Source organism: Micromys minutus (assembly GCF_963924665.1).
Source record: "Micromys minutus genome assembly, chromosome: 5".
Lineage (NCBI taxonomy): Eukaryota > Metazoa > Chordata > Mammalia > Rodentia > Muridae > Micromys > Micromys minutus.
Genome location: NC_137974.1, coordinates 5,605,607 through 5,622,073, shown reverse-complemented (window position 1 = coordinate 5,622,073; position 16,467 = coordinate 5,605,607). Strand labels below are relative to the sequence as shown.

The following is a 16,467-nucleotide window of genomic DNA, read 5'->3' as shown; positions in this document are numbered from 1 at the left end:
GGGGGACAGGGAATGGGCAAACGGCAGTACCAAGATGAATGACATAACCCCTGGAAAAAAGCTTATTCCCCATGTCTCAGATGGTCCCTTCACCCTTCTGAGCATAAACACATAAGATCTTACACACTTAGTCAATACAATATCTACACAAGAATTCCTGGAGATGTGGGTTGGAGGTATAGATCAGGGATACAGTGCTTGTCTGGTTTGATACACCCCCTCCCCAAAATATACACCACAATGGAGACCCTATATAAATCCCTGATTAGCAAAGGACTAAGTAAATGTTGTACATGCATAGGAATATCACAGGCATTAAAACCACTTTCCCCTAATCTGTGACAAATGCAACTGTGTTTATGATAAAATAAAGAAATCATAGCTCTCCTCTATGATGCCCAGCTTCAGTCTGGTTCTAGTAAAGGTCTTGCAGCCTGCACATTGGTTGTTGGTGACAGATCAGTAATATCTGTCATCAAAGGTGGATGGTAGGCGGGCACAGACCCGAAATGGACAGCCAATGTCCTGGAGCAACACACCGTCCTCTTTTATTCTTTACCAGTGACTGTTGATATAACTCATATTCCCAAGATCCAGGAAAAGACACCAAGATAAAGAGACTGATTTGTCTGAGGTCCTTCAGCAGCTGAGGAGGTCGAGCTGAATTCAGGTCTCCTTGGTGCTTCTCTGACCGTACTATTTTTGGAAGCTACCTACAGCTTCAAAGCACATCTTAGTTCATAAAAACAAAGTGTAAAAATGATACCTAATATTTGTATGCTTATTATAGGCCAAGACCTGAGGAGTGGTTTTAGTTAGCCACAGCATTAACTATGAACGAGATACTGCTACCTCCATTCTAGACAAAGAAACTAAGGTTCAGAAGAGTCTACAGTAAATGCCACACCGTACCTTCTGTCTGCTTCTCACCTGTCAGCTGCACGGCACGATTCATGCTGAGATGGTTGACCGGAGCACTGGGTTGGAAGCCAGGGTTCCTATCTAGACCCTGCTGTCACTCAGTCTGTGATCTTGATGTCCTTATGATAAAAACATCTCATTTTTCCATCCCATGGGGTTTGTTTTTTTAAGAATTAACCAAGACAATCTCATATGAAAATGTAAAACTTTATTCCTATATAATAAATTATTTATATTATTTATATATGGTACACGCATACATATATAATATACTCCCACCCCCATATACTCCTAGTTCCCCATACACTCCTACACATTCATTTCTAAGTATATGTTTATATACTTAGGTTACAGCATACCTGATCAACAGTGTTTCCCACATAAAAGCTGCATTGTATATCTAACCCAAAGTCAACAGACGTGAGGTTTCTGGCACTGTGGCCACTCTATGACACCCTAGTCTCCTTTCTCTTTCACTCACCATTTTGCTTTCTGTAGCATGCGACCTCATCGTCCTTGTACTTACTTCTCAGTTCCAAATCCCAGATAGCACATTTACATCCCGGAAACAACTTACTGTCCTCTTCCATCAAGAACGTAAGTTAGGCTTTCCCACACATGGTGCTAACCTACTCTATGTTTAGACATAGCTTGGCTGGCTACTCCTCACTGCGGAGAAGGCAGGGGAAATGGATGCATTTTGTTTGCTCAGTTCCTATAGTGAAGTGAGGACAAACGGTGGGGAGGCAGGGATGAGAACAGAAGTTTGTGGACCAGTGTCTGCTGCAGTCGGTATCATGAAACAGAATGGGGAAGCTAGGACACAGCTCATGCCTGCAATCATTGCTCTACAATGCAGATCTAGTCGCCTTAACCATTCATGCAAAGGAATTAATTTACAGCAAAATTCGCTGAAGTCCAAAGAGAGAGAAGAGACGTGGTGAGAAACAGAACACCCTCTACCACAAGACGACCACACAGCGAACCTCGAGGCAACGCAGGCCCTGGAAGACTGAGTAACGGAACCAGACCCAGTGTTCAGGATGACGAAGAACCTTTCAACCCCGACAATCCTTACCACGTACGTACTGATATTTTTCTGACATGCCCAGACAAATGCATTACACGTGCTGCTGAATGGGTATTTCTAAGTGAGGTCTCATACAAGCACAGACTGCATCTTCATGCATTTGGTGCAAATTCAAAGTTGTTTCCTGTGTCATTGGTGGGGGAGGGAGGGTTGTTTGGGGTTTTTTGTTTGTTTGTTTGAGTTTATTTTGGTCAGAGGGGGAAAATCTATGAAAATAAATATCAGGAATCAGACAATTCAAAAAAAACAAACAACTGTTCCCAAGAGTATGCCCTCAAGGCAACATCCAGAATCAAAGCCTTCTCTTTCCCTGCTAGTATCCACTCTGGTCAGCGGCTCAGCACAGATCTGTGGATTTCCGGACCCACAGGCCCTGTGCCTAGACAGTCAGCTGCAACTCTGGCCCTCAGGGCTCTCAGCCCGAGCAGGATAGATTCCCACACGGGTAACAACATGCTAAGCTGAAAACTGAGATCCGTAAGGACACTAAGATATTAAAACCCCCAAGCCCAAGACATATTTATAACTTACCATTACTACACTTTGCAGAGAAGAAAAACAGAATATGTACCTGTAGCTGTTTTTTTTAATAAAGCATAAACACAATTTTAAAAAATACAATAAAAATGTACAGTGAAGTTGAGTTTCCCAAGCCTTCTACCCCAGACATCGTCTCTGTACCAGCTTGTTAATGACTGTTAGCTCCATCTCTTTGCAGGATTATCCAGAGAAAAACACACCTTTTCAACACAAATATTCCGTTCTGCTTCCCCATCAGAATACAGTATCTGGGAAGAGTTCTGTCTCTCTTGCGCTGCACCACATTCAGGTAGCGGCGTCCAGCCAGTTAACAGCATTCGAACATAATTAATTTGACTTTGGTGGCCATAAAGTCTCTCCTGTTCGATACTGCTAATGCTGTTGTGGTACACCTCTAAATGAGGCGGTCTCGGTGAGGCCGACTTAGCACATAGACACCATGATGTAAGTATGACTTTGGCATAAATACCAAAGCACAGCCCTAACACATCTAAGTAGGAGTTGTAGATTTCACTGGAGCTTACCAAATGGTTTTCAAGAGACACACCATCTCTGAGTTATGGAAGTGATGAAGGCTCTATTTCCTACCAGACTTTCCTGGGCATGTGGATGGCAAGGGAGGGGCTACTGAGCACAAGCCTTGTGCTTGCTAAGTACACACCCTACAACTGACTCCAACCCAAGTCCTATTAGAACTGGTCACCTTTGCCACTCTCTTGGGCATATAAATCATACCTTCTGCCTATTTATCGTGCCCGTCTCCAATTATGTGTAAGGCTGACCATCTTTTCACACTAAATTGGCAGTTCTCAACCTGTGGGTCACGACCTCTTTGGGGGTCAAATGAGGTTTTCACAGAGTTCACCCAAGACCACTAGAAAACACAGATATTTATGATTCACAACAGTAGCAAAACTCAGTTATGAAGTAGCAACAAAGATGATTTTTCAGCTGGGGGAGGGCACCATGACACAAGGAGCTGTATTAAGGGCCACAGCATTATCAAGGTTGAAAACCACTGCACTAAATCCTGTGTGTCCTCTCCCCACCCCCAATAGTCCTACACTGCTTCACGTATTACACACGCATTTCCTACTTTATCATTTTAGACTAATGCATTTTAGAAGGATTTAGAGCAAAAGGTATTCTCCAAATAACCCAAGGCTTATCAAAAAATTCAGAACAGCAATAGCACTTTATTCCCTAAGCTCAAAGAATAACAAGAAGTATAATCTGAATAGGCAAACAAAATTTAATATAGTTTATTCCCCGGGTAGCCAGGCTAGATGAATTTGTTCCTGGTCTGAAGCTATCAGGCACTTTGCAGAAGGGCAGGGTGTGACTTGCCTGCCCTGGCTACAGATTTGAGCAATCCACATCCCTTGAAAAACCCCAATTATGCCAACTTTCTCCTTATTATATGCTGAGTTTTAGGCAAAAATACTTTAAGCATTTTCCTCAAGATCTGTCCTTCACATGCATCTCTAAGGAAAACCCCTCCAGCAACAGCTTGAGATTTCCTCCCAATTCCGTTTATCCCACTGAGCCTCCCTGTGAGGAAACACCTCCGTTAACACTCAAATACCCTCCACCCCAGACAAGTCTGCGATGAACCAGGGGCTGTCTGCTTGTTGTTCTAAATGAGTCTATTTCAAGAGAAAGGGGAAAGTAAGTAGTCTGAGGAACTGAAGTCTGAGGGATAAGGCAGGCATTCTGAAGATGTATCAAACAGATGCCTCAGTGTCAGGATTGCCGATTCTGTCTCGTGTGACGGGGCAGTGCAGTGTGGGTAGGTATTAACCACTCAGTCCTTTTAGAAGTACTTTTCCTACTTAGGACTGAAATGTCATGATGCCTTCAATCTTCCTTACATTCGTATCAGAACCCTCTTTACAGTTCTTCAGAAAAACAAGCAAACTTGGCAACGGGCTAACAGCTATCAAGATAAGCCAGTGTACCAATGCTCCATAAAGCTTTTCCCACCTTCAAGAAAATGTTGACTTTCCTCAAATTGACTAGACTTTTAAAAGCAAGCAAACAAACAAACCAATTTACAGGGCCGAGCCGGACACCTCCAGGACAGGTGCTGAGATTAGGCAGAGAATTTAAAACTAGGGACTTTACCGAGTATTGTGTTCATAACTATAGTCCCAACATTCAAGAGGTTGAAAGGAGGACTGCTCCAAGACCAAGGCCAACCTGGGCTACCTACTGAGTTCAAGGCTAACCTGGGCTAGTGTGAGACCCTGTATCACCCTACCAACACTCCCAAGTAAATCAGAACAAGGGCTTCTTGCCAGTACATTTAATGCATATTTAAAAGCACATAGAAACATAACCTATAGGTCGTTGAAAAGCTAAACCAGATATAAAAATGGAGCAGAGGGCAGGGCTGGGATCTGTCCAGCAGTAACAGTGGAGTCTTTCTTCACCGGTAAGATCATGTTTGGGAACACTAAGGCTCTTCTTCCCCGTGTTCTGTGGCTGATACACAAGCAGGGGAGAGCAAACGACTCAGCAGTGCTGGCGAGCGGTGGGGCTGGAATGGAAAGCTAGCCTGGGCCCGGATCAGTGAGTCTAAAGGAAGAAGACACTGGTGTCCACTGCCTGTAGCTTCTAAGTAGCAGCTAGAATGTCCCTTTGTCCCAATGTGTCTTTGTTATGTTATTTAAAACAAAGTGGGTCACTACTGTTTGGTTACCATGGCCTCTTACAGGCACGGAGGGACTTGAGGACATCATTAAAACACCCACACAACTTTCTGCTGGTGACAGGCTAAGTAGGCGAGGGTTCCTTGATGTCAGAAGGGATTCTGAGTGGTGGCAGCTTACAAGTTTGAAAACTTAGAACTGATGGTGCTGACTTCTTGAAGCAGTGAACTCAGAATCTTACTTTAAAATAATGTGCATGCTTTCCTCTCAGTCGGGGGAAGGGAATAATTGTCGTTCATATTACAGCAGCAGGAAGGAGAAAGCATGACATTTGACCCTAGACTGGATCACGAAGGGATCTGCTGTATAGAATGCAGGCGGAGCTACACTCACTGCCAGAAGATCTGCGAACCACTGGGAGGCTACTATCCATGGCCTTATAATTACCAAGGATGTCGCTCGGCCTGCAGAGTTGTCATGCCGTGTAGCTGGTGGGTTGCCCGGATCTTGGGCATGGTGTAAATCCATTTCCTCTCTCAGGACTGCCAAGCAAGAATTAACATGAGAGTTGAGAACCAAAGAAGCATAGAGCATACTCGTGCTAAGGGACCACAAAGTACTTAATACTCAACCTGAATAATGTTATCCTAAACGCTGCAACAGAACCTTTGTTGTGCACCGCTGTGTGCAAATGTACTGAGGGGGTAGTTTAAGTCCACAATTGTTATCCTTTTACTATTTGCTTTGCCAATAAAGTCTATTGCAAGTCTTTAAAAGCTACTTCTGAAATAAACATGAAGTTATTTACAACTTGTCCCAGATCTGTCATATACTTGAATTCCTTTTAATCAAATCATGACTGAAATCATCCCAATGGTTCTATTGTTTATATGGGATTCAAAGTTCTTCACTATTCATTGTTATTCGCACTCTTGTAAATATGCCCAAAGTTCCCAGGAAAAGGAAGGAGGGAGGGAAAGAAGGAAGGAATGAGGAAAAGAAGGAAGGAGGGAAAGAAGGAAATCAGGAAGGAAGGAGGAAAAGGAAGGAAGGAAAGAAAGAAGGAAGGAAATCAGGAAGGAGGAAAAGAAGGAAGGAAGGAAGAAAGGAAGGAAAGGGGAAAAAAACTTCAAACAGAAAGAGGTAAGGGACAAAGAATTTGAAGCTGGTCTGACTTACAAAGCGAGTTCTAGGAAAGCCAGGCCTAGAGAAACCCTATCTTGGGAAAAAGTTACCTTGCAGAAAGAATGTATTAGAATAAAGAATGATGCCCGAGAAGGGAAATCAGATATGTGGAGGATCTCAGTGACATTCTGAAAAGCGTGTCTTCACCTTCCTACTGGTGTGTTCTCAGTAAGCGGCCACAGAGCAAGCATCACCTTGGCTTTACGTGTCTAGTACAGGCCAAGCTGGCGGTGAGATTCAATGACAGTGACTGCCCTAGAAGCAGGCCTGGCTGAGCTGCCTAGCAGGGACAGCCAGAGAGGAGTAGCATGCTTACTTGACAGGAAAGTCCTCAGGGACAAGCATGTTTTTCAGAAATTGTAATATTAGATCAGGAGGACACCGAAGTATTTTGTAATTCTGACATTTTAGTTTTGACTTCCACAGCTTAAGAGAGACCTAACTCTCCTGAGAGAAATTTTTACCAAAACAAAATTCTGAGACAGCAGAAGGGTCATAATGCGTACACTCTCCCCTTCTGGACAAGTCTGCTGCTGTGGGCCAATTAAAATCTGTAAGATGAAGGATGTTTAAAGCCTGGTTATCAAATGCTTCCACTTAGTGGGATGAAGAGGATCAAACCCAAAGAAAGAACACACGTAAAATGACGCCACGCTGTTCTCGGGCAGAAGCTACAGCCTGCAGTTCAGCTTTTCAATCTTTAAGGTGGCTGCTTTTTATTAACCAAGCAAAACATGAGCTGTATGACTTTACCCACGGAGACCAGAAACTTAACACTGTATTCTAGAAACAAGATCAAAGAGATACAGAAGTCAGGATTCAAAACCCTGATGGAAGCAATGGCCTTCTTGGAGAACTCCAACTTGGAAGACTTCACGTAAGCAAGAGCCAGCCCGTGAAGTAAGAGGGTAGGTAGTCCAGGCAGAGGGAGTGTGCTGGGGAAAGGTAAAGAGGTATGACATTGAGTGGGACAAACTGGAAATGGAGAACTTAGGAAATTACAAGATAGAAAAACAGCCAGAAGTTATACCTTAAATGACGTCACCTTGATAGACAGAGGTGGGAACCAGTCAGGCTCTAGGGAAGGGGAGATGGCTGGTTAGATTCTCATGTAAGGTGAAGTACCTGGGTGGAGGGCATTCGGGGTCAGAGGGCAGCTAAGCAAGGAGCACAGGTCAAGACAGAAAACTGTCTCCTGCAATGTGTTTCTTTTTAAATACCGTATTGGAAGGGAACACAAATAGATGGTTATGGAAATGGACTTTTTAAAGATGAGGAGTTACTGTTATAAAAAGTCACTGAATACAAAGGACAGCAACACCTTTAAAAACAGGTATTTGGTTGTTAAGTTCAAGGCTGGATGACAAGGGACCCAAATGCTCTCTTAGGGAAAGTCTAAGATTACTTTTAGAAGAGTCGAGTGAGGAAAGGAAGAATTTGTTTAAGGGAAAAGACACAGAAAAGGGAAGATTCCCATGACTTTGTACTAACCCTCTATTGTCTCCATGCAAGTCAACTCCAAACTGCAAATAGTGACTTTTGCTATATTGAATTTTGGCCAAAACCTATCGGTGTGTACAGACACTTGTTTCTCAGTGTTCCACGTAGAACACTGTAGGCTCGTTTTCAAGGTCCTAATATGACCTGGGGTAGAGCTGGGGACTGACTCAGTCTTGGGTGGCGGGTGGTTTCAATTATGTAGCAGTGCAGTCACATAGCTCACATCAGTGAAGTATGCCAATATTCACTGCAGCCAGTCTGTGGACCTCAGTCCTACATCTCTTCTACCACCTCAAACAATCCTAACGTTGAAAAGATACACTGCAATTATTCAATCCACTCAACCATTTATTTTACATCACATTTTATTACAGTGAAATACAATCTCCGTTTTACAAAACACAGATGCGCTGAGTGGTTGGTTTCTGGATAAGCTGGCTATGTTGATCAGGTCAACAATGTGTACTTCACAAAAACGGCCACACTCTTAATCAAGGGGTAGGAAGGAACTTACAAAAGCCTATATGCATGGCTATTTTTGACAATACATCACAAACATGCAGATACAAATATGAGCAATGACTAGTCTTAGCAAAAAAACATTTTGCATGCATAGTATTTTGGTTATGAAGGAAAGCTGAAGTCCTCTCAAAAGGTATTTGTGTGTATGTGTATATGTATATTATATACATATATATACTCACGTGTATATGCATGCTTATATTCTACACGAATATGCAAGTGTATTTCATTTTGAAAAAAAGATCTATATTAGAATCAATTTTTCAAAACAAGTTAGTTTTAACTGGAGGAATAACAGTAGGCTTTATTTAAACTGTTTATATCCAAAAGTATTTAATTCAGTTTTTACATATTTAATGTGTGAGGATATATACATATGTAAATATATAAATATAGATTTGTGCATGTATAATCTAAGCTTAGCAAATAGTTAACACTATTTTCTAGGACATTTATGTCACTGGACCCTTTCCAATCTCGGTTGCTTTTACATAAAAATATGGGCATCATCCCCTTTCTGGTGGTATGCATGTTACCAACAGAAAGATAAATGTTACGCATGGGATTGGAGATAATATACCTACACTATGCTGAAGTAAGTCACACTGAAAATGACAGGTAACAAACTGGGGTGGTGGTACACGCTCTCATCCCACGGGAGGCAGAGCCAACCAGGTCTACACAGAGTTCCAGGATATAATGAGACCCTATCTCAAACAACAAGTTCAGGAGCTGGAGGCCTGGCGTAAGAGTGAAGAGCACTTGCTACAAGCATCCACACATACAACCTTTAGGATACTCAGTCGTTAAGAGCAATGTAAGTGGCACTGCCCCAACTGTCCGTTTCATTAAAACCGCCATTTCCTAGTTCTGCTTTCTGTGTCTGCTCCTGAGCGATGCTCTCCAGTCAAGATTCATGGCAACTGGTCTGGAACCCCAAAAAGCTGAACCCTTTTTTTCTACCCTCCTCTGTAGATAGCTACAGACCTAAAAGCAAGGAGACTGGAAGAAACACCTGTGTGTGCCTTTTAACTCACCTGGGTGCAGGCTTACATGCAATTACTCTTTTTTTAAAACATGACTATTGTGGCTTCCTATCCTTCTGCGTTCCAAGTTGTGGATTATTTAATAACTAAGAAGTTTATTTTCAAAAGCCTATATCCTTAACTAGCCCACAGTATTACCTATCTTTTTATAAATGAATTTGACTTAGAGTGACAAAGACCTGGAACAATCAGTCAAGCATGAAATTTGTCTTAGCAGGGCATAATGTTGCTCATGTAACCAGTTTGCTTTCAGTTAAAATCATATTCCAAAAACCAGGCACGACACAGAGTCTGAAAATCACAACATTGGGAGGCGAGGTGGGAGGAGCTGCTACAAGTTTGAGGCCAGCCTGTCCTAGAGAGAGATACCCCATCTCAAAAACATCACAAACATTGTCCTGTTGACTTGATCCTAAGGTCCCCAAGGTTCAAAATAACAATTGAACAACGATCCTGTCTTACAAAACAACAGAAAACCCTCAATATTACTGGGAATTGAATCCAAGACCTTTAACATATTAGGGCACGGGCTCTACCAATAACCTATATTCCGCAGCCCTGTCTTATGTTCTTAATGTAAATGTTTGTTCCCTCATGTATACCATTTGTATGCCTGGTGCCCAGGGAGGCCAGAAGAGGGCATGAGATCCCCTGAAACTGGAGTTACAGGCTAACTGGCATGTGGGTGTGGGAATTGAACACAGGTCCTCTGCAAGAGCAGGAAGTGAGCCAGCCATCTTCCCAGCCCTGTCATTTAGTTTTTATTAACAGGAACCAAACCTTCCCTGGCTGTACCTTCTCACTCTTCTCTAGCCTCCATATTTTACTTTTCCCCTAAGGGCTCTACACACCACTCTTGAGGTCACCTGCTTCTGTTTCAACGGTCACAAAGATTACAGACCAGTGGTTCAAATTCTCAAGAGAAGCCAACGTCCACATTTAAAAACGGAAGGAAAACCCCTAAGCCGTCCAGGTGAACTCCGTCCTAAACATGCGAGGCACCTTGCCAATGTCATGAGTCCTGCTGTCCTGAGAGACTGATGGGCCACAGAGGGCTGTGCTGGCTAAGATGGCCATGACCGGCGTGGCAGGAGGAGGTCTGGAGTAGAACCGCTCTAGATCTAGGAAAACCCATCCATCTTTCTCTTGGCTCCTCATCTTGACAGGAGTATGCAAATGTGTGGCTAAGGGAACGAGAGATTTCAAAACTACCTCTAGTCTTAGCAGATGGGCCATAAAAATGTGCTCTGCTGATCTGGTTTTAACAAGACCATTAGATATAAAATCCGCTAGCACTCTTATCCTCACGGCCCTGTTCACAGGCAGTTATTCTGTGTGATCCAACCTCATCTCCATATTCATTCTGCTGCAACTGTACTTACACTGCAAGACAACTGAATGGAAGCAAAAATGACAGTATGGTAAGAAAGAGCAGAAGTAAATAACCAGATTCAGAATTTCCTGAAAATACGCCATAAACACAAATTCTTTCCCATCTATACAGTCAGGGTATTCATCGCAAGGTGAAACTAACTATAATTCCTAACAGACATGCAAATTCCAATTGTTAGTCTACCTCTGTCACTCCCAACACCTTTTTGTACTGATACTTGGGCAGGTGAGCATGCATGCATGTATATGTGTACGCACACGTGTGCTTGTACACGTGAAATATGGAATCTATAGACCTTAGTTTCTGGATTTGTTCCAGTGCACAGGGCAAATACTTCAGGCCACCTCCAGCTCTAGTACGTACCAGGCTGGCTTTGAACTCCTAGATCCTGAGGCAGGAGGGTTGCCTCAAGTTCAAGGATGGCTTGGACCATGTTCACAGGCTACCCTGGCACCACATAGCAAGATCCTATCTGAGAAAGGAGGAGAGGAAGAGTGGATATGCTACTACTGTACGCTCTACCTCCAGCATCAAACCTGTTCACCTTTGCCACCGTTCTGGGTGTGTAAACCGGGTCTTCTGCCAATTCATCTTGCCTGTTGTTGGGGATAAAGCTGAGCGTCTTCCCAGGCTAAAGCATTTGTGTGCTGCCTGCCCCTTGTAGCATGTTCAGTCCAACACTGCCTCACTACAAATATATTTTCTAGTTTATCATCTTAATGTGTTTTCGAAGGATTTAGAGCAAAGGTGTTTCTCCAAATAACCCAAAGCTTATCAGAAAATTCAGAAAACCCTAGCACTTTATTCCCTAAGCTCGGAGAGAATAAAAAGGGGGAGGAGGAAGTGTGCAGCAGAGGTGGGAACACCAGCCCTGTGGAGGTAGACTCGGGGAAGACTGGCATAAAGGTAAACCCTGGTGACAGGACATGTGAGGCTAATTTAAGACACTGAAAGCAGCAAAACTTGAGAAATAAACAGGAAGTCTAAAAAAAAAAAGACACCCCTTGGAAGACTCTTCTTTAGAACCCTGTGGAAACATATAAGCTTCCATTATCTAAGACAGGGAAACATCAGTCCTCTGGAAGGAGTCCTCTGGAAGGGGCACTTTTGGGCAAGTCTGGCCCAGTTCTCCAAACTCCTTTGACGGATAAATCTAATGTACTTAGGCACATTTTATAATGCTTTTAGTCATACATTAGAAAGTCCATTTACTCCTGTAAATCCTGAATCTCAACAACGCAAGTGTAGCTAATGGATAAGATCTCTATATGATGTAGCTTTAAAAATAAATGTGAAAATATCAGATATAAAAAGCTCCTACTGTTGAATAATAAAAATATAATTTATTTATATTCACAATTTTTTAAATTCTAAGGCTCTATATATTATCTACTAAAGGAATTACAATCTAAAAGGCTTAAAACTGGAGATGGCTCAGGCATTAAGAGCACTTGCTGCTCTTGCAGAGAACCCAGGCTAACAGTTCTCCAACTCCATTTCCAGAGGATCCTACACATCCTCTTCCCCTGTGGCACTGTGTGCACACACAAATATTGTACATACATCCATGCAAACACACATACACATAAGAGAGGTTTAACTCTGCTGAAAATTATAAAGTGAGTGGACTTGAGAGTCTTGTGCAGTGTTGGAGATGTCCTGGCTTTATTGCCTCTGCAGCAATTGAGTCCCCTTAGGATCAATGACATTGGGAAAATTTAACAACTAGACCACAATCCACTATCTTGTTTCCAAAAGGAAAGAACTCCTGAACTCTAGCAAGAAATCAACTGTGCGTTCCCCGTTAGTGCTCAAGAACAAGGAGTAGCCTGCAGCTTTATGTGGGCAAGAGGACGGTCAGAACTGTAGCAATGAACAGACTAACCCTCACACGGCGGTGTGAACCTGTAATGCCAATTACCGAGCACTTGGCAGTCACCAGACGGTAAGGTAGGAGCATCAGGAATTCAGAGCCAGCCTCTCCTAAGCTCCAGTGTACTCCCACAAGCTGTTAACCAAGGATCTGGGACCAGCTTTAAGTATGAACTCTAATATGTCGTATCGATGGGCTAAAAGGAAGGAACTACATTCCTACACGTTCTACAGCTGAAATGCTTTCCAATACATTGCTCCTTCACTTCACCATCAGCTGAGGGCACCAGGAAGTGAGCGCCTTGCCACAGAAACATCAGTGATACTTATTAGACCAGATCCACCACTACGTGGTGTCAGATCTGCAAGTTGCCAGTGGTATGTGCATGAGACTGTAAAGAATTCTCATGGTAACTTATTGGTCTGTTGAAACTAATCCGCAGTCCAGCACTCAACTGTTCCTAAGTTTTCCTGAATGTTAACCTTCTTTTCCACTGTATTATAATCTCTGAAATTAAGGGCATCTCTCTCCATTTTTGGTATGCTAGAAGGAGCCCAAAATATTAAATACATACATATTAATTTGCTCTCCAAGTAGCTAAAACCAAAGTACTAAAACCACAGCACCAGCGGCAAAGGAGCCTGCGTTCTCTCGGCCTCTGCTTCAGATTACTTAATGACAGCCACATCTGTGTGCGTTAAACTCGGGAATCTGTGCTTTATTTGAGAATTTAGAAAGTAGAACCAAAATCTTGCTGCAGTTACAAATACTTCTCATAAAAACTAATGAGGGAATTCTCTGTAGCAATTTCTCAAAGTTCCAGTAAAAACATAAGAGAGGTAAATAAAGCAGCCTCCATAGAAAAACTTACAACTCACATTCAAAAGCAGCTCTTAAAAGTAAATACAACACTGAAGTTGAAAATTTTATACCCATAAAAGTTGCCAGGTCTAATAAATTATTGACAGAACAGTGCATCAAAAATAAGGCAATTACCCAAGATGTCATTAAAGATTCTCCACTTCATAACAAGACAGAGCTGATCTACCCGGGCGCAACTGACATTTCATTCAAGTTTCAGGATGTGTGAAATCCTTAAGGACAGAAATGATAAGATGCGATTGTCACTCTTCAAAATACTTGCAGGAAAATCATTTCTAAAGCACAGAGAGGCAAAAAGGCTCAATCTTTCAAAGGATACTGTTTAAAACTCAAGAATGTGATAAAGCACACAATGGTCACTCTGAACAAACGCAATACAGTGATAGCAAACTGATTTATTTAGTACTGTTTCCATTCCATATCATCAGGAGGGTTGATTTCAACTTTCCTTTTACCTACATCAGACCAGTTGGTGCTCAAGACTGTGCCACCAGACTCCATCTGCAATTAAAGGAAAAACAGGTTCATTCCTGTACTGTATATCCAAGTACAGTATTTTTCTTAAAACGGATCAAACATATTTACCCAAATATAGTCTACTAAAAATAATTCAATATAAACATTTTTATTTAACCTTGGGCTTTTCAGAGAGGTAAGCAAGTTTGAAGACACCTGACACAGTTCTAGAGTAATTAGGTAGGCACACCCTGCCATATGAAGGGCCATGTATTCTGCTATTAGTAAAGGCATCATGTGGAAACTTCACCTTCAAATGAAAATAAAATTCCTTTCCCCCAAAATGACAGTCTTATTTTGCTGAAGATAGTAAAATACCAGTTAAACAGAACTTTAAGGTCCCATACTTAATGCCCCCTCTTTGCCAAGCATATTCTAGTGTACTTTGAATTTTTATTTAATTAAGACACATACAACAGAGGTAAATAAAGTGAACAACATGTAACCTGGTTATAATTCAGTGAATATACAACTTACCAACAATCCTACTATGTGCATGGAGCCATACAGTGCATTAAGATGATTTGGTCAATGAATTGTACTTACTACTGACGTCATAAGATTGTAACACACAGCTGAAGAACTCTGGATGCCTAGTGATATTGTAACTATTGATAATATTCTTAATACAGCACATAAGTCTAGTGTCTATGGGAAGGCTGGTGTAATCAAACTCATTAAACTGCTAGCCTTATAAAAGAACAGCTCAAACAATCACAATATAGCCTATAATACATGACAACAAATATTATTAGTTTCAATATTTACTAAGCTAGATTTTTTTTTAAGTGGAATTTTCGAATAAAGTCTACTGTTAAAAAAAAATATTCTGTTAACTTGCAGCAGCCTCGAACATTTGCTATCCACCAAAACTCTTGGTGACACGGCTGTGGGAGCAGGCCAACACGGAAGCACAAACCTTGCATGTGCAAACCCTGTACTCAGTTCCCAGCAACATACACAAAAGTGGCCACACCAAGTGACTGACCTACACCATACAGATTTGTGTAAACAAACTTGATGGTGTTACCGAATAATGAAAATCATCCAACAAAAGATTTCTCAGAACACGGCCAAGTGTTATGCAATACTTAGCCGCGTTATTAAAAACCTGGGAGGGAGAGACAGCTTAGCTGTTAAAGGCTAGAGGTTCACACCTCTAAAGATACAGAGCTTCCATGCATTTGTTGTGATCAAGACTCAGACATGGGTCACAGCAGAGTATGATGTGAATTCCTGAAACCTACAATCTTTTAGTTAGCTGTATTTTAGTTAGCTGGAACCTCAAGCTAGCCAATGCTTTCTACAAACTCCCGAGCTCCTCTGCACGGCTGTTATCCTCCATCCTAGTTTGCAGATCTTTACTTACCTTCCAAACATCAACGTCAGCACCTCCTGGTGGGCTCTGACTTATTTCTAAATTACATTTAGTTAAGTCTATATACATGTATGTGGACTTGGGCACACCATGGCACATATGTAGGGGTCAGAGGACAACTAGTTGAACTCAGATGATGATGAGGTTTGGCAGCAAGAACCCTACCTTTTGAGCCACCTTGCCAGCCAGCCAAGTTCCTTAAGACCTAATTACCAGAATGGACTCCCATACAACCTATCTTTTATGTAACTACCATTAGTATAAACCACACCTTTGCAACTTAAGAATCAGCTCCTTTCCCTTTCTTGACTGCTTTTGAGGCAGGGTCTTGCTATACAGCCCAGACTGACCTTGAACTTACAACTCTCCTGTTTCAGTATCAACTGCTAGATTATCATTACACCCACTTAAGAGTTTGCCTCTGTAAGTCTAATTCTCAGTACTGACTAGAACTAAAGGAGAGAGAGGGCACTTCAAAGGCATGGACTATATAATCAACAAATACAGCTTGGTATCTACAGAGGGTTCAGGCATACCTCTTTCTGCATGTACAATACTATCTGCAGCTGCTCCAGACCTCTTACACAAAACAGTTCATGATTTGCATGTAAGCTAGGCACACCTTCCCCATGCTGCAGGTCGTCTCTAGAGCACCCACAGCACCCACTGCTATGTAACTATCAGGTGGCTATCAACTCAACACAAACACAATACTTTCAAATCACAAGTCAGTTGGACCCACAGCTGTACAACTCATGCAAAGAAAGCCAGATGTACTTTCACTGTGCTCCTAATCATGGTGGCCTGGCGCATAGCAGGCTTCAAATAAAATGACTGAATGAAATGTGACAAGCCTGTAAAATAAGCTGCTCCTAAGAGAACTCTCAGTGATAAACTCACACAAGTTAGTTGATGATCTGGTCATATTCGCTGATGACAATTTTCCCTTCTCTCTTTATAGAGGGCAGAA

General features: G+C 42.1%; 2 protein-coding genes across 2 annotated transcripts in view; one reads left to right on the top strand and one right to left on the bottom strand.

Moving 5' to 3' along the window:
- CNMD (chondromodulin) overlaps positions 1–5,767 on the top strand; it is a 23,060-nt gene extending 17,293 nt beyond the window's left edge. Inside the window, exons 6-7 of the mRNA XM_080917083.1 lie at positions 1,824–2,002; positions 5,509–5,767. Of these exons, the coding sequence (XP_080773209.1) occupies positions 1,824–2,002; positions 5,509–5,724 (395 nt within the window). The 3' untranslated portion in view covers positions 5,725–5,767. The remainder of the gene's footprint in view (positions 1–1,823; positions 2,003–5,508) is intronic.
- A 2,513-nt stretch (positions 5,768–8,280) lies between these two features.
- The window catches only part of SUGT1 (SGT1 homolog, MIS12 kinetochore complex assembly cochaperone), a 40,685-nt gene continuing 32,498 nt past the window's right edge, over positions 8,281–16,467 (bottom strand). The window contains exon 13 of the mRNA XM_080917032.1: positions 8,281–14,104. Coding sequence (XP_080773158.1) covers positions 14,003–14,104 — 102 coding nt within the window. The 3' untranslated portion in view covers positions 8,281–14,002. The remainder of the gene's footprint in view (positions 14,105–16,467) is intronic.